Source organism: Myxocyprinus asiaticus, chromosome 44 (assembly GCF_019703515.2).
Source record: "Myxocyprinus asiaticus isolate MX2 ecotype Aquarium Trade chromosome 44, UBuf_Myxa_2, whole genome shotgun sequence".
Taxonomy (NCBI): Eukaryota; Metazoa; Chordata; class Actinopteri; order Cypriniformes; family Catostomidae; genus Myxocyprinus; species Myxocyprinus asiaticus.
This window is the reverse complement of record NC_059387.1, coordinates 2256154-2272295: the sequence shown is the minus strand read 5'-3', so window position 1 is coordinate 2272295 and position 16142 is coordinate 2256154. Positions and strand designations below refer to the sequence as shown.

The 16142-nt window shown below is 38.3% G+C and overlaps 1 protein-coding gene across 1 annotated transcript in view; it reads left to right on the top strand.

Annotated features, from left to right (window-relative positions):
* bmp6 (bone morphogenetic protein 6) overlaps positions 1–15623 on the top strand; it is a 92045-nt gene extending 76422 nt beyond the window's left edge. The window contains exons 5-7 of the mRNA XM_051686853.1: positions 13151–13227; positions 13429–13539; positions 14325–15623. Of these exons, the coding sequence (XP_051542813.1) occupies positions 13151–13227; positions 13429–13539; positions 14325–14474 (338 nt within the window). The 3' untranslated portion in view covers positions 14475–15623. The remainder of the gene's footprint in view (positions 1–13150; positions 13228–13428; positions 13540–14324) is intronic.
* Positions 15624–16142: the final 519 nt, after the last annotated feature.

The window sequence follows — 16142 nt, the reverse complement described above, 5'->3', positions numbered from 1 at the left end:
GGTGCCAATATGAAATCACTCTTAGAAAAGCGCTCAGTGACCGCCTGTGTGCGCAGCATCTTGACCCATATTCAGAAGTTCACTATAGTTTAGGTTTTCTCAAATCAATTTACTGATGAGGAAAATAATTTTCTCTAAAAAGAGTTTTAGACTTATGGGGTGAATCTCATGAAATCAACCATAATGAAAATAAATAATTATAAGAAGAAATATCATTTAAAATTACCACACATATAATAAAGTATTTGGAAATGCACTATAGACCATTTCAAGGACTGTTTGTTGGTGATGTCATTGTTCCATGAACATTTCCTGCTTGTCAAAACAGAGACTATTTAGCAGACGGGCCACTTCTATTAAAATGAATGGGAGAAACTGGAATGTCCAACAGCAGCCAATGGTCAACGGATGTAGAAAAGGAAGTCCCGCCTCACAGGTAAAATAGCCAATCACCTTTTAGATACAGAAATTGCCTATCAATCAACCAGATCACCAGAACTTGAATTTGAAAAAGCCTCCGAATTCATGATCTTGAAAAAAAGACTGTGTAATTTGATGTCATAAAAATATTTGCTGTTAATTTTAAATATTTGAAATTATTTTGTCCATTCACCAAAAAAAATATTCAGGTTGTGAAATTCAAGTTTTTATTATTCAAGTGGTGGATTTCAGCTTGTGAAATTCAGGTTGTTAAATACGGGTTGAAAAATTCAGGTGGCACGATCCCCAGTTGATCCATAACACCGGCCAATCTCAGCAGTACATCACCATAAACATCTCTCATTCAGAAGTTTCAAATGTTTTTGTGTTGTTTTGTGATCTGATTAATTACAAAACGTCTGTGATGATCACGTCTGTATGAATGTAAGAGCTGCTTTTAACTTATGAAGAACACACGAAAGCGAAAGCAGTGTTTATGACTAATGTTTACATTGTAGTCTGGCAGTGTGAATAAAGTCTGTGCTTCTTAATCTTATGTGTTGTTTATTGACCAACATTAGTATATACACATAACAAATATACTGTAAATTGACATTATAGTGCTTTTTTTATTATTATTATAATGTGTAACAATCATGACATACCATAGTCTGAGTGTTATGACTATACATGAATGTATGAACATATATACTGTATTTGATACACAGATAACTGAAATGTCTAAATAAAGCAATGAAGCCATGTCACCTGAAAGATAAATCTTTAATGAAAGAAAAATAAAATGTTGGCTCTGGTAAGTAAACAGCAGTAACAAAACTTTTGCTGGTTTTTGTCACATCTCACGCAAAAGTTCGCATGTCTGGAACTAAATGGAATTTTGGTCACAAAGGCAGCGTGATCATACAGTGATGTCATATGTAACAGGTCAATATGCTCATGCATATGCATATGCATTTTTTTTTATTTTCTTTTTTGGTATGTGCACAAATTGAGTGTATAGGAAATTAATATAATAATACCTGATTAATAGCTACAGGAAATGACAAAGAATACTTTATAGGCCTCTGTATTATTATTAATATGTTTTGTGTGTGTGTGTGTGTGTGTGTGTGTGTTAATACTTAGAAAATGTGAGGAAGAAAAAGACTGACATTTAAGGTTAAATGAGTCGTGTAATGATCACTTTTGATCTTTCATGCATGCATTACATGCAAAACAAAAGAAACTACAACGGAATACTGCTGTCTAATTTTAGGAAGGCGTACAATGCAAATGCACATATTACAGAACACTTCTGTAAAGTATATAGATGAAGCCCAGGTTTGTATCATCATGAAAAGTAACGAAGTCTGCTTGAAAATAAACATAATAAATAAGACACTGACAAGTCATCAGTAGTCTACAAATCTACATATGAGGTTAGACTATCCAAAATTTTGATAAAAATATTAAAAAGCGAAATGGCATTCTAACTCAAGCAATCCAGACTGATGTAAACAATTAGGAACAGAATGTTTGTTGTAGATTCAAAGTTCATTATATTTTCATTCAACACTAGTAGAAATGTGCAAGAGAATGTGAAATATAATTATAATAAATATTATCAAACAGCTAAGACATGCAACACACTTACAAAATGGGTAAAGGAGGCTGTTGTTTCAGTCAGCCATAGGTCTGTATTATTTCACTTATTTACAGTAACAACAAGAGGTTGGATGTAATGATTAAACACTTTGTTGTTCTCTGAAGGCAGAGAGAATATATATATATATATATATATAATGGTAAATGTCCTTTGCCCATATCATTATGAAATAAGGTTCTTGCTGTTAGGTGAAGGATCCAATTTACTGATCAAGTTGATCTTTTCTTCAAAACACATTAATGAAACATTAAAAGAGGTATCCCTAAAGTATACCTTTTTGTGTTTTCACAATGTTGTCGTCATAGTTGTTTAAAATTACTTTTGAGCTGATTCCATTATTTTGCGACTGTCCAAGACAGAGATGGATTACATTGATGTTTGTTTGCTCTTCCTTGCTTTCCCGGATGTCATCCTCGAATTTTGCCACCTGAATTTCTCAACCCGTATTCAACAACCTGAATATTGAGACCTGAATTTCACGACCTGAAATCCACAACTTGAATAATTAAAACTTGAATTTCACAACCTGAATTTTTTTGAGGTGAATTCACACAAAATATTTTCAAATATTTAAAATTAACAGCAAATATTTTCGATAACATCAAATTACACAGTCTTTTTTCAAGATCATGAATTCGAGGCTTTTTTAAATTCAAGTTCTGGTGATAAAAAATTTACGGCATTCCCCACCACACAGTGTTGTCAGATTTTACTGCTGATTTGAAATATGTTCTTTGATCATAATCTTGACCAACCATTTTGGAGATTTCAGTCTTTACCCAATCAATAGATAGGAGCTGCACTTGTATGATGCTTGTTTACACAGAAAAATAGCCGCCCAAACTGCCCAAGAGCGTTCCAAAGACAGTCACCGAGTGGACTGACTTACCTTGAAAAAGAGACTTGTTGAAAGGAGACTTGTTGTCAAATACGTTTGGACCATTCTGATTCCTTTGTTTTTGCTTACATTCTTGAAATGGTCTATAGTGTGCTGTATGTGTCATGATCAGGTGATTAGGTTGAAACAGACCTGATGACTCAAATATTCTCGAAAGAATCAATACCAAATCAAAATGTAATCAGAATCGAATTGAGAGCTTAATCAGCTCTAAATTAATCAGATTTGAATACGGATTTCATTGCTGATAAACAGCCCTAAGAATGTCATTTTAATATTAAAAAAGATCAAATACAGTGCTGTCAGTCGATTAAAATATTTAATCATGATTAATCACATGATTTTTCCAGAGTTAATTACGATTAATCACATATTTTGAAAGTGCTGAAATTTGACTCTACAGTATGTACTTCTTTTCAAAATGCATTTAGTTTACTTCTAGGAAAAAAATAATGTTTACTAACATGGGTGGTTGACTAATTGAAAGAACTAGTCCCCATAGGTTGAGTATTTGTTGCAATGAGCATTAAATCTCTTAATCTCTCATCTTCCACAATATTAATCTGCCGGCAGGCTGTGACTATCCACTTTGTTACAGCAATTGTGAAGCTGTCATTCACATGCTTTGTGTCAGGATGTCAACGCATCGTCAAGCATAGATTTCGGTTTGTTTCTTATCAAAGAAACAAACCGAACCATATGCCTTCAGAACAATCGTGAATCTCATGAAATCATTTATTAGACTTCTGAATTATACTTTTGCATTCTGTTTGAAGCTTTAAGTGGTGGTCACCAATGTTCCCTCTAACTTTTGTTCATGCTGAGCAAATCCTGTTTCTTTTAGGCAGATCCTTCGGCCACCTGAGCAGAATATTTTAAATTAAAATACCAAAATTTTAGTTGGTAACAATACCAGTAAAATTTCACAATTCTTGATATTTGAAAATCAAGTATACAGTAAACATTTTTTTCTAAATTTCTCCATTTGTCTACAGAAAAAGAAAGAAAGGTATTAGTTTAGAACAACTTGAGGTAAATTATGAAGGAATCTTCATTTTTGGATGAACTATCCCTTTAATTCTTATTAGATGCTCATAGTAAAAAAAATACTGTATAACATTGATTGTGTTTTTTTTGTGTGTGTTTGTAAGTCAAGTCATTTTTATTTGTATAGCGCTTTTCACAACACACATCATTTCAAAGCAGCTTTACAGAAAATTATTAGCCCGAGGGAATTTAACAAGCGTCTCAGCAGAGTGTCGCCCCACCGCCAGACCTGTAATTACCTCACAACTGTTATTAGCTGCTGGCCTAAAACGCCTGACCACGTTAACAGTATCGCTTAAAGAATTATAATAACACGGCAGTGTCCAGCGATGGTTTTTCATCTCCCCCTCCCTCGACCCTCCTTTTGTTTACCATTGGTGTAATTAGACATGGGCGAGTTCTGCGGACGGAGCTTTAATAACCGCAGTGATGAAAGACAGGAAGAAGATAAAGTTCACATGGACGCAGACAGCACTCACATTCTCTTTCAAGTGATCATGCGAGTGGAGTGAGCAAGCTTCCCTGCTTCAGCTCTCTCCAGGATGTATGTTATTCCATGTGGAACATCATGTCCATTACTCCAACATGCCGTCAGCAGCAGGAATTTCATTGTGTAATTGCGGCAGTAGAGGACAAATTCCAAGAACCTTTTCGCTTTTTTTTTTCCTGATTGGTTTAACATTGTAGTATATAATCAGTTTCAGAGAAACCCCTAAATGTCACATAAAAACAAAATGTTAACACTTTACAGTAATGTTCCATTTGTTAGGGCTTTAGAAAGGTGTTTATTAATGACTAATAAGTAATTTACAAATGCATTATAAATCACTGATATGCATTTATAATGTGAGGTAAAATGGCTCACTACAGTGTTTGTCAAGTATTGCATGAAAGTCACGCTTATGCATGTTATAACTGTCTACAGTATCAATGATTTATAATTAATTTGTAAATGAATTATTAGTCACTATTAAACCCCTTTATAAAGCTTGGTTGGTTTGTCACTTTATATATCGGTTAGTCATGACCTGTTGTCTTACAAGCGGCCTTTTAAACAAAATAAGTTCTTTTGTGGATCAGAATTTACACAAGTAAAAAGTCTGGCTATATATACTGCTATATTATTCAGGTTGGGAATTGAGAAACATTTCTTATTCGGAATGAATTCCATTCCTTTTCTCCCCAATTTTGGAATGCCCAATTCCCACTACTACTCATGGTGGCAGTTGCCTCCACTTCTGAGACCATCAATCCGCGCATCTTATCACGTGGCTCGTTGCTCTTGACACCGTGGAGACTCCCAGCATGTGAAGGCTCATGCTACTCTCCATGATCCACGCACAACTTACCACACGCCCCATTGAGAGCGAGAACCACTAATCGCGACCACGAGGAGGTTAACCCATGTGACTCTACCCTCCTTAGCAACCGGGCCAATTTTGTTGCTTAGGAGACCTGGATGGAGTCACTCAGCACGCCCTGGATTCAAACTCGCGACTCCAGGGGTGGTAGTCAGCGTCAATACTTGCTGAGCTACCCAGGCCCCCTACGGGTTCCATTTATAAAGAAAACGGATTGAATCGAATAACTTTCAAAACTTTCAGTTCCATTAGCGATTATTGAAGATCATTCTATTGCCGATGCAGATGGAACATGTTTCCAGCATCGCTACTGAATCTACAGTGCCACGGCAACATAAATTATTATTTAGCTGAGTTGTGAGTGACTATTAATTCTCAAATCAAAGTGCTTAAATCAAATATGATAACATAAAATGTCATTGATTCTAATTGGGTCTTGTGACCAAATGGACACGATAATGAGTTTGATCATATCTGCCACATTTTATTGAATGCTTTACTTTATTAATATGATTTCAGAGTAAATAACAATTTTAATCTTGTTCAGTTCATCACACAAAACGATTGTATCACTTCAGAGGAATATAGTGCATGAGTCATATTGATTACTTTTACTTTATTTTATTTTATTAATTTGTTTGCCTTTTTTCGAGCTTGACAGACCAAAGTCACTAATACAGTATGGAAAGTAAATCATGTCAAGACTTTTTTTTAAAAAGACCTTTTGTGGACCATGGAAGAAATAAAGACTTGTTTCGAGCTATATAAGATAGAAAATAATGACAGCACTTTCCTTTTTAGTTTAAGAATTCCTTTATTAATGTAACTATTGATGAAATGCAAATGTTAAGTGAAATTGAATCAGAACCATGATCGTTAAATACGTTGCGATTACCATCCCTCCATGATAAGCAGATGGGCGGTCTTCATTCAAGGGGCAGTGGCGGCCCACATGTCCCGCTTACAGCAGTAACTGTGTGGCATTAAATTTTACAGACAGGAAGAGGAGTGCTTTATGAGGTACCACAAATCTAACCTTTACACTCAATGAAACTCCACACTAAATATCTGCTGTACTCCTAAAGAGCCCCTCACTGTAAATACTGGCAGTAAATAAAGGAAAGGCAGAGCTAAACAAAATTTGTGTGTGAATGCAGTGAAGTCAGTGTGTTTACATCTGAGCATGTGTTTGTGCATGTACGTTCATGTTTAATACAAAGACTTCACTTTTCAACATAGTCAGATCGTCTCATATTTGGGTGGGATGAGTCTAACGAAAACATTATATTTCACCCCAAAGTCAATAGAAAACAAGATGCAGAAATAAAAACCATGCTTTCTGGACAAAATGTGTTCAGTGATGACCCAGACATGTTCTTGAAAGGTTTTGTGGGATTCACCTATTTAGCTCAGTTTTTCTGTGGCACTTTTCTTTCACAAACATATTTACAGTATGAGTGTATGTGAAACTGTGTCCAATTCTGCCATTGTTGAGTGGTATTTGTCCTCATTCTCAGGCCTGTTGTGAGATGTAGAACATCCTAGGCTATAAATGTCTCTGTAGGGGGTCTGTGTAGGACAGGTTCAGTGCTCTGGATCAGAGAGGAGGGACCCCTGTGGGAGCGACTAAAAGGCCGCTGGGGAGAGCTTGGGGGCCACTCCTGCTGGCGGATTTATCTCAGTAAATATTTAACCTAGTCCTGCCAGACAGAGTGAAAGAAACACAATCTTATTGTGAATGAAGAAAAATGGTCTTATTTTGGGGGGCTACAGAACAAGGCCAGAGATTTCACACCATGTACTGAAGTGGCTCTTAATACCTTAAGACTTCATTTGATATAATAATCTGTAGCCACTGTGTGACATTTATCTCTTTCAGCTGTTAAAGGGATAGTTCACCCAAAAATGAAAATTCTCTCATCATTTACTCTCTCATGCCATCCCAGATGTGTATGACTTTCTTTCTTCTGCAGAACACAAATGAAGATTTTTAGAAGAATATTTCAGCTCTGTAGGTCCATACAATGCAAGTGAATGGTGACCAGAACTTTAAAGCTCTAAAAAGTCCAGACAACCGTAGTAAAATTAATCCACATGACTCCAATGATTAAATTACTGTCTTCGATCACTTTGGGTGAGAAACAGATCAATATTTCACTATAATTGTTTACTTCCCATCACTCTCCAATGCACATCCATGAGGGGAATCAGTTCATGCTGCCTCTCGCGTGGCGTAAGCGCGCTGGCATATTCAGGCGAGAACTGACACGATACAACCGGAAGTGCAGCTCGATTTGTTTACAAGAGAACGCTGTTCACAAGCATCACTGGTTCACTGGTAGCGCACTTACGTAACGTGAGAGCAGCGTGAACTAATTCCCCTCATGATTCCCATATTTTTAATTTTGATTACTTTTGATAACTCATAGGTAATCATATTTAGGGAGTTATTCTTTTTTGACGCATATGAGCATATGCCACTATTTTAAATAATTTGTCTCTTTTGTAGTAAATGTGCTTGTGAATTGAATGCTCTTAACTGCTAGTAACTTTAAAAAAAGAAAGATTAGCACATTATTGGAATTATATAATTAAAATTAGGTACAATATATCTTAGTGTAATTACATATTTCACTTCTAAATCTGTCTGCCTTGACAAGTATGATTTGCCTTCTATAAAAAGTAAATCACTTGAAAAAGTCTGTAAAGGTCTTCATTGATTCGGGTCGTTGTAGATCTAGTTTAATCATACTGTATGAAACTCTGCTTGTTTCACGTACACAAAAAGTAATCCCATTTACATTTACTCATTTACCAGATATGTTTACCCGAAGCGACTTAATAAGAATAAGAGTCATATAACACGAGCGATTCATCATAAGGAGAGGATGCTGTGATACAAAGCTCCAAAGTTGGCCAGAAAAGGACTTGATTTTAGATAACCTGGTCTCATGGAATCATGTTATTATGCCTTAAATTTTGCAAAATAATTTTTACGTGGCTCGTTGGATGTATGGTGGCAGATTCCTAGTGAAATGTACGCTAGGCTGTAAAGGGGGTACAAGGGAAAGGAGGAGGTGAGAACCGGCTTAACAATATAAATAATATTTAATTAATTAAAAAGACACACAAACACATACAGGTATCGGACAGCTGTCCGTAACTCTCTCTCTGTCGCACTGCTGTCTCCAGTCCCCACTCGGGCTAATCAGCCTGATTAGGAGCCGGGTGTATAGAATCACGACCCGGCCCCTCCCTCCACCCTGCCACATTCCTCCCCTGTTCTCTCAGGCCAGGGAGCCCCCGGCATGACGTACAGCCCCCCCCCCCCCCTTCCCTGTCTGCCGGCAGGTCATCCCCGTCTACCTGGATCAGGGGAGGGGACAAGGGGAGGGAAACAAAAAAAAATTTGGCACCTACACGCTGTAATGGCGATCGTGCCAAATTAACAAAAACATTTAAAAAGTGAGGGAAAAGGCCAACACAGAGCGGCAGCGTGAGAGAGAGAGGAGAGAGAGAGAACAAAAAAATTCACTTGCAGGTTCTCCGATACGCCATAGCCTGGTCCTCGGCCACTCCTCCATCCTCTGGTGGACAACAGCCATGCCTCCCCAGGCGGATCGGAGGCAGTCCTCCAGCCCCTGGCGGACGGAACGCCCTGCCGCGTTTTCGGTGGACGGAAGGGTCTCCCCCGCCCCTGGCAGTGGTTCTCCCGCTCCAGGCGGTCAGCCAGGAGCCCCTCCCTGTTCGTGGTCGGCGGACTCAGACCCCGCCATGTTACACCGGCAGGTAGGGGTCTCCTCCGCCCCTGGCAGCAGCCCTGACTGCTCCAGGCGGTCGGTTAGGAGCCCCTCCTCCCCTCACGGTCGGCGGCCGTTCCTCCACTTTCAGGCGGCCGGGCTCCTCCATCCCCCGGTGGATGGCCGCGGCTGCTCCATTGGGGTGGATGGTAGTGGCGAGGACTCTACTACGGTGCATCCCTCCTCCTTCCCGGGTTTCGGCACCAGTGTAAAGGGGGTACAAGGGAAAGGAGGAGGCGAGAACCGGCTTAACAATATAAATAATATTTAATTAAATAAAAAGACACACAAACACATACAGGTATCGGACAGCTGTCCGTAACTCTCTCTCTGTCACACTGCCATCTCCAGTCGGCCTTTATCCCTCTCGGGCTAATCAGCCTGATTAGGAGCCGGGTGTGTAGAATCACAACCCGGCCCCGCCCTCCACCCTGCCACATAGGCACTATAACAACAATGACTTTAATTCACTTTCACACAAATTACAAGTAAAACGGCGGATTATCAGTTCATAAACTTTTTCTCACACAACATTATCTTATGAAATCTAAACACTTTTATTAATAAAGGTTAAGTTACTATAGCGCATGGCTTGTAAGGTGATACCTTTTAACAGTTTGCATTACATAACCAACTACATTTACAAACTTGTTCAAGTGCGATCAAGTCCCGTGGTTGCTCAACTGATAAAGCATTGCACTTGTGATGTAAAGGTATGAGTACTGAAGAGTATGCAAATCGACATGTGAGCTGAAAGAGTCCTAGAAGCACCACAAAATGTTGTGGCTGCTTCAGCAATTGTGTTTTTCATTACACATTTGCTTTTTCTGACACTATTGGTTAGGTTTAGGTGTAAGGTTTAGGGTAGGGAGGTCGGTTCTGTTGATTTAAAACGTGATAGAGCACTAACCTTAAAAACCTCATCTGTTTGGGAGAACATTTAACTTGCTTTTACATAATTTAGTCATATAATTTTCATGAGATCAGGCTAATTTTAGAGACGCAAGTGTAAAAGAATGACAGTAAACGAGAAAAGAACAGCTCAGCTGCATGGTGATGTTGTGTTGAATATTCAGTCCACATGGGACGATAAGGAATCCAGTGACTGAAGATGGCTTTTGTTCATCCAGGCAGAGATACCCCAAAAAAACAAGGAGAGAAATCTGTGTAGAGACCATGGGGTCACCAGACTGGAACAACAGACTGCATGTCATCAGCATAGCAATGTTAGGAAAGCTGTGTGCCTCAGCTATAGGTCCCATTGATGTTGTGCATATAGAGAAGAGGAGAGGTCCAACACTGAACCTTGAGGCACTCCGGTGGCCAGCTGGCATGACATAGATACCCCTCCTCTCCAGGAAACCTTGATACCTAGTTCAGAGACATATTCAGTTCAGACACAAACACGAGAGCATAAGACAAATGTAGAAGCTAGAATTCACAGTTGACTGACACTCTGCGAGGTGTTACAAGACTTTGGTGCATGCTTGATAAAAACTGTTCTTCTCTTAAGGTGTATCTTGCAAAAATGAGCTGATTGTATGAACTTCCCCCAATTATGTGCTCATTAGTGAAATTCTCATAAATTAGGTTTGTTGTGTTGGATATCTGTACTGCACATTCAAACAGCTACATTCATTTACAAAATGTATATTTATTATTGTGCATTTTATCTCAAGTTTTTGCTGCAGTTTGTGGCAGGGTTTCATTGTCTTGGTGAATCAACCTATCCTATTTTATTGTGTCTTTTATGAGAGCAGTAAATTCAATTTACTTACATCATAATGTCATTACAGAAATGAATTATGTCTTTCATTAGGGAAGGTGTAGCTGCCTGTTTGAAAAGAAAACAAACATTACAACATCTAGTATGCTCTCTGACAATGCAAGCATAACTCTGTATGAGTGTGTGTTGGGGTGGGTTTGATCAAATGGTGTAGATATGGTACCTCTCCTAACTCCAGCCTATATAATCACTTTTCTTGCATGGCACTTGTTGTGGTTAGCAAGCTCTCTGAATGGCCGAAGTGCTGCTCTTTGTGGCGGGAACTCAATAACAACAGGAAGGGATTCTACAGCTGGCCTGAACTGATATCATAGAGATCTCTCTCCGATCTCACTCTACTACACTTAGCAAAAATGACAAGAAAAAAAAGTGTGGTGTATGAGAACAGCAGTGGAAAGAATGTGTCAGACTTTGACTTCAGAGAAGGAGCCAGAGCCAAAGATGACCTGCCCCTTCACAAAACACAAACCTACCTGCAGTTGACATGAGGCTCATAGGACACAGGGGTGGAGCAGCACAGATAATCCAAAATAACTGTACTAAACCCATACGACTTTCTTTCCTCCATGAAACACAAACAGAGATGTCAGGCAGAATGTGAGGGAACACAAAAATTATTGCGAGGGAACCCAACACTTATTGTGAGGGAACGCAAAACTTATTGTGAGGGAACTCAAAACATATTGCGAGGGAACACAAAACTTATTGCGAGGAAACGAAAAATGTATTGCAAGGGAACGCAAAACTAATTGAGAGGGAACACAAAATTTATTGCGAGGGAACACAAAACTTATTGCGACAGAACTAAAACTTATTGTGATGGAACTCAAAACATATTGCAAGGGAACACAAAACTTATTATGAGGAAACGAAAAACTTGCGAGGGAACGCAAAACTAATTGAGAGGGAACACAAAATATATTGCGAGGGAACACAAAACTTATTGCGACAGAACGAAAAACATATTGCGAGGGAACGCAAAACTTATTGTGAGAGAACACAAACCTTATTGTGAGGGAACGCAAAACTTATTGTGAGAGAACACAAACCTTATTGTGAGGGAATGCAAAACTTATTGTGAGAGAACACAACTTATTATGAGGGAACACAAAACTTATTGTGAGAGAACACAAAACTTATTGTGAGGAAACGAAAAACATATTGCGAGGGAACACAAAACTAATTGAGAGGGAACAGAAAATATACTGCGAGGGAACACAAAACTTATTGTGACAGAACGAAAAACATATTGCGAGGGAACGCAAAACTTATTGCGAGGAAACGAAAAATGTATTGCAAGGGAACGCAAAACTAATTGAGAGGGAACACAAAATATATTGCGAGGGAACACAAAACTTATTGCGACAGAACGAAAAACATATTGCGAGGGAACGCAAAACTTATTGTGAGAGAACACAAACCTTATTGTGAGGGAATGCAAAACTTATTGTGAGAGAACACAACTTATTATGAGGGAACACAAAACTTATTGTGAGAGAACACAAAACTTATTGTGAGGAAACGAAAAACATATTGCGAGGGAACACAAAACTAATTGAGAGGGAACAGAAAATATACTGCGAGGGAACACAAAACTTATTGTGACAGAACGAAAAACATATTGCGAGGGAACGCAAAACTTATTGTGAGAGAACACAAACCTTATTGTGAGGGAACGCAAAACTTATTGTGAGAGAACACAACTTATTATGAGGGAACACAAAACTTATTGTGAGGGAACGCAAAACTTTTTGCGACAAAACGAAAAATGTATCGCTAAGGAATGCAAAACGTATTGCGTGGGAACACAAAACTTATTGTGAGGGAACACAAAACGTATTGTGAGAGAACACAAAACTTATTGTGAGAGAACACAAAACTTGTTGCGCAGGAACGCAACGCTTATTGTGAGGGAACCCGAAACGATTTCAGAAAATCTTGTTCAAATCTCATTCATGCTTTACTTCAATACTAAAATTCTGATTTGGAACAACGATGACAAATTTCTGGGTGAACTATTTGTTTAAGACAACTGGAAAACCATTTGTTAAGGTATGAAAAGTAAATCTCATTCCATAAAATGTCTTTTCTTTATTTCTCTTCTATATTCTGTTTGTAATATTTATACTGTAATCTAGCTGATGTTAATGTCTGTCTTCTCTGTGAATGCAGATTACAACAGCAGTGATCAGAAGAGCGCATGCAGAAAGCACGAACTGTACGTCAGTTTCAGAGAGTTGGGCTGGCAGGTAAACATCAACACATACAGTACACACAAATAAACAGTATTACAGATATTAGATCGGCGTGCTATTCAGTGGTCATCAGGTCTTCTCACCTAACTCAACCATGATATGGTAATAGAATACAAGAATAAGTGTTGAACCTGTTTTAAAGATTATTATTTAGTGTGGGCAACCCTGTTCATCTAGACATGTCTTTTTTTTCAGGACTGGATTATTGCTCCTGAGGGCTACGCAGCAAACTACTGTGATGGAGAATGCTCTTTCCCACTAAATGCCCATATGAATGCTACTAATCACGCTATAGTACAGACACTGGTGAGTCTTACCTTTTAAAATAAACACCAACCCTTACAGAGTAAGTCATTTTAGCTTTTATTTCACAGTAGAGTATTTTATAAACTGTTGTGTTTCAATTTCAATTAATGTTCCCTTTGTTAAAGGTTATAAAGGGGTTCATTAATCACTAATGATTCATTTACAAATGCATTATAAATTATATATATGCAATTACAGCAACATGCATAAAATAGGCAACTTTCTTGCAATACTAAAGTGAAAATGCTATGACTGCCTAATAAATACACTACATAAAACACAACACAAAATTCCCTGATTCATGATTTATGTCAAAATGCAGCAAAAATAGACTATTATAGGAGATTAAAAGGAGGGATTATGTCATGTTTATATTCTTGACTGTAATGTCTTGACTCACTTGTGTTGTCACATACCTCATCATGCTGATGTGTAAAGAATGGTGCTACTCCGAGTGCTGTCTCAAATTAACCAAATTAACCAAAAAGTCCTCTGCAAAAACACTTTTCAGCTCTTCATGTTCATTCACAGCAGATATCATATAATAAAGCCTGATGACCATTAAACCAGACTGAACTTTATGTGCATAGGTTTATCATGTTGGCAACTCCTTAATAAATTCTTCATATGTGTCCACTTTAAATTAAGGTACATTTTCATAGGTTACTAATGCTGAATAAGTGTTATTAAGCATTTATAACATGTGAGGTAAAATCATCTGAGGCCTCTTGTGGCTTAATGCTTTAATGTCATTATCTATTACTGTATCTTGCTCTTTTTTTCAGGTCCACCTGATGAATCCAGAGAACGTTCCGAAGCCATGCTGTGCTCCCATCAAACTACACGCCATCTCTGTGCTCTATTACGACGACAACTCCAATGTCATTCTGAAGAAATACAAGAACATGGTGGTGCGTGCTTGCGGCTGTCACTGACATGAGAGCCGTGTTCCACCCGCCCAACCACTGCACTGCTGAGAGAAGGAGTATATGTGTGTGAGAAATACTGATTTATGAACAAACACGTATGTTTGAGAGAACAGATACAGTAAACGTGCTGCTTTTACTCGTCTTCACACACATGGCCAGTTCACATAAGAAAATGTTAAAATCCTTTAAATTGCCATGAGGATGTATAGATAATTCTATAAACAGAACATCAACCTGATGCCGTATGTCTAAAATAGACAAAACACACACAAAAATGTAAGTTATGAGCTAAAATTCAGTCTTTATTTAATATTATATTTTAAGAGGCTAAATCTTAAAGGAAGAGTGCATCCAAAATGAAAATTCTATCATTATTTATTTACCATCTTCTATTAAATCCTGTACCATTTTTTTTGTTTTTGTTTTTCAGTTTCGTTAATGCTACTTTAATTGTACTTTTTGTGCTATTTGTAACTTGACAGATGTGGCCAGTATGAACTTTGTATAGAAAATAGCTGTGCAAAGATTCTTCAAACATTCTCCTTTTAAATTCCACAGGGAAAACAATAACACACAGGTTTGAAACGACATGAGGGTGAGTAAATGATGACAGAATTTTAATTTTGGGTGAACTATTCCTTCAAATGTAACATTTGAAAATGTCAAAGTAGTATATCTTGATGCACAGAAGTCACTGTTTTGTGCATTTTCAGTCATGCTTAAACTCGCTTGAACCCACAAGACTATTTTAGGACTCAACAAAATCAAATTATTTTGAGCTTCTCGATATTTGCTCTACGCTAGCTGTGGTTTGCATCGGTGAGTCAGAGCGAGCGGTTACACACTTCAACAGAACCCAAAGAACGGCTCCATTATGTTGGTGTTCTGAGGACGGAAACTGTGTTTGATGACGTCCAACACCACAGATCTATAATTTCCCATCTGCACCTGCACCTTGGATGGCTGAAATCCCAAACCTCCCACAAGACACGATGAGCAATGGATAATTTCATGTTTTTGAGTGACAAAACCGTTTTCTGCATCATCGTCCTCAGAAGGGCTGTACATTTTCCAACCATCTCATGTCAATATTTATTACACTATGTAACACAATTTTTGTTCCTGGGTAGTAAGTGTTATTTCCTAATTGCTTATGCCTCAAAAGTATAGAAAATGGCTATTATTCCCCACAAACTTTGCTTTTGTGACCAGGACAGTGATATTTTGAAATTTACCTATTTCCAATGAGAAAACGGGCAAATGTGTGTCTTTTTGTTCACATAAAGTCAGAAAAAACAACATATGAATCCAAAATCCTTCTTTATGTGTGGTCCGACGAAAACACCGGCTTTGACCTTTGCCTCAGAGAGCTTAGGGAAGAAGTCTTGAAGGTACTTGAAGGCTGCCGACTCCTTATCTAGAGCTCTGACAAATTGTTTCATAATGCCCAATTTGATGTGCAGTGGTGGCATCAGCACCTTCCGGGGGCCCACCAGTGGCTCCCACTTGACGCTGTTCCTCTCCACAGAGAACTCGGTCCGCTGTGGCCAGTCCCGCCTGTGGTAGTGCGCCTTGGTGTCCCTGCTGTCTCAAAGGCAAAGATAGCAGGGAAACTTGGTAAAACCACCTTGGAGTCCCATCAGGAATGCCACCATTTTGAAGTCTCCTATGACC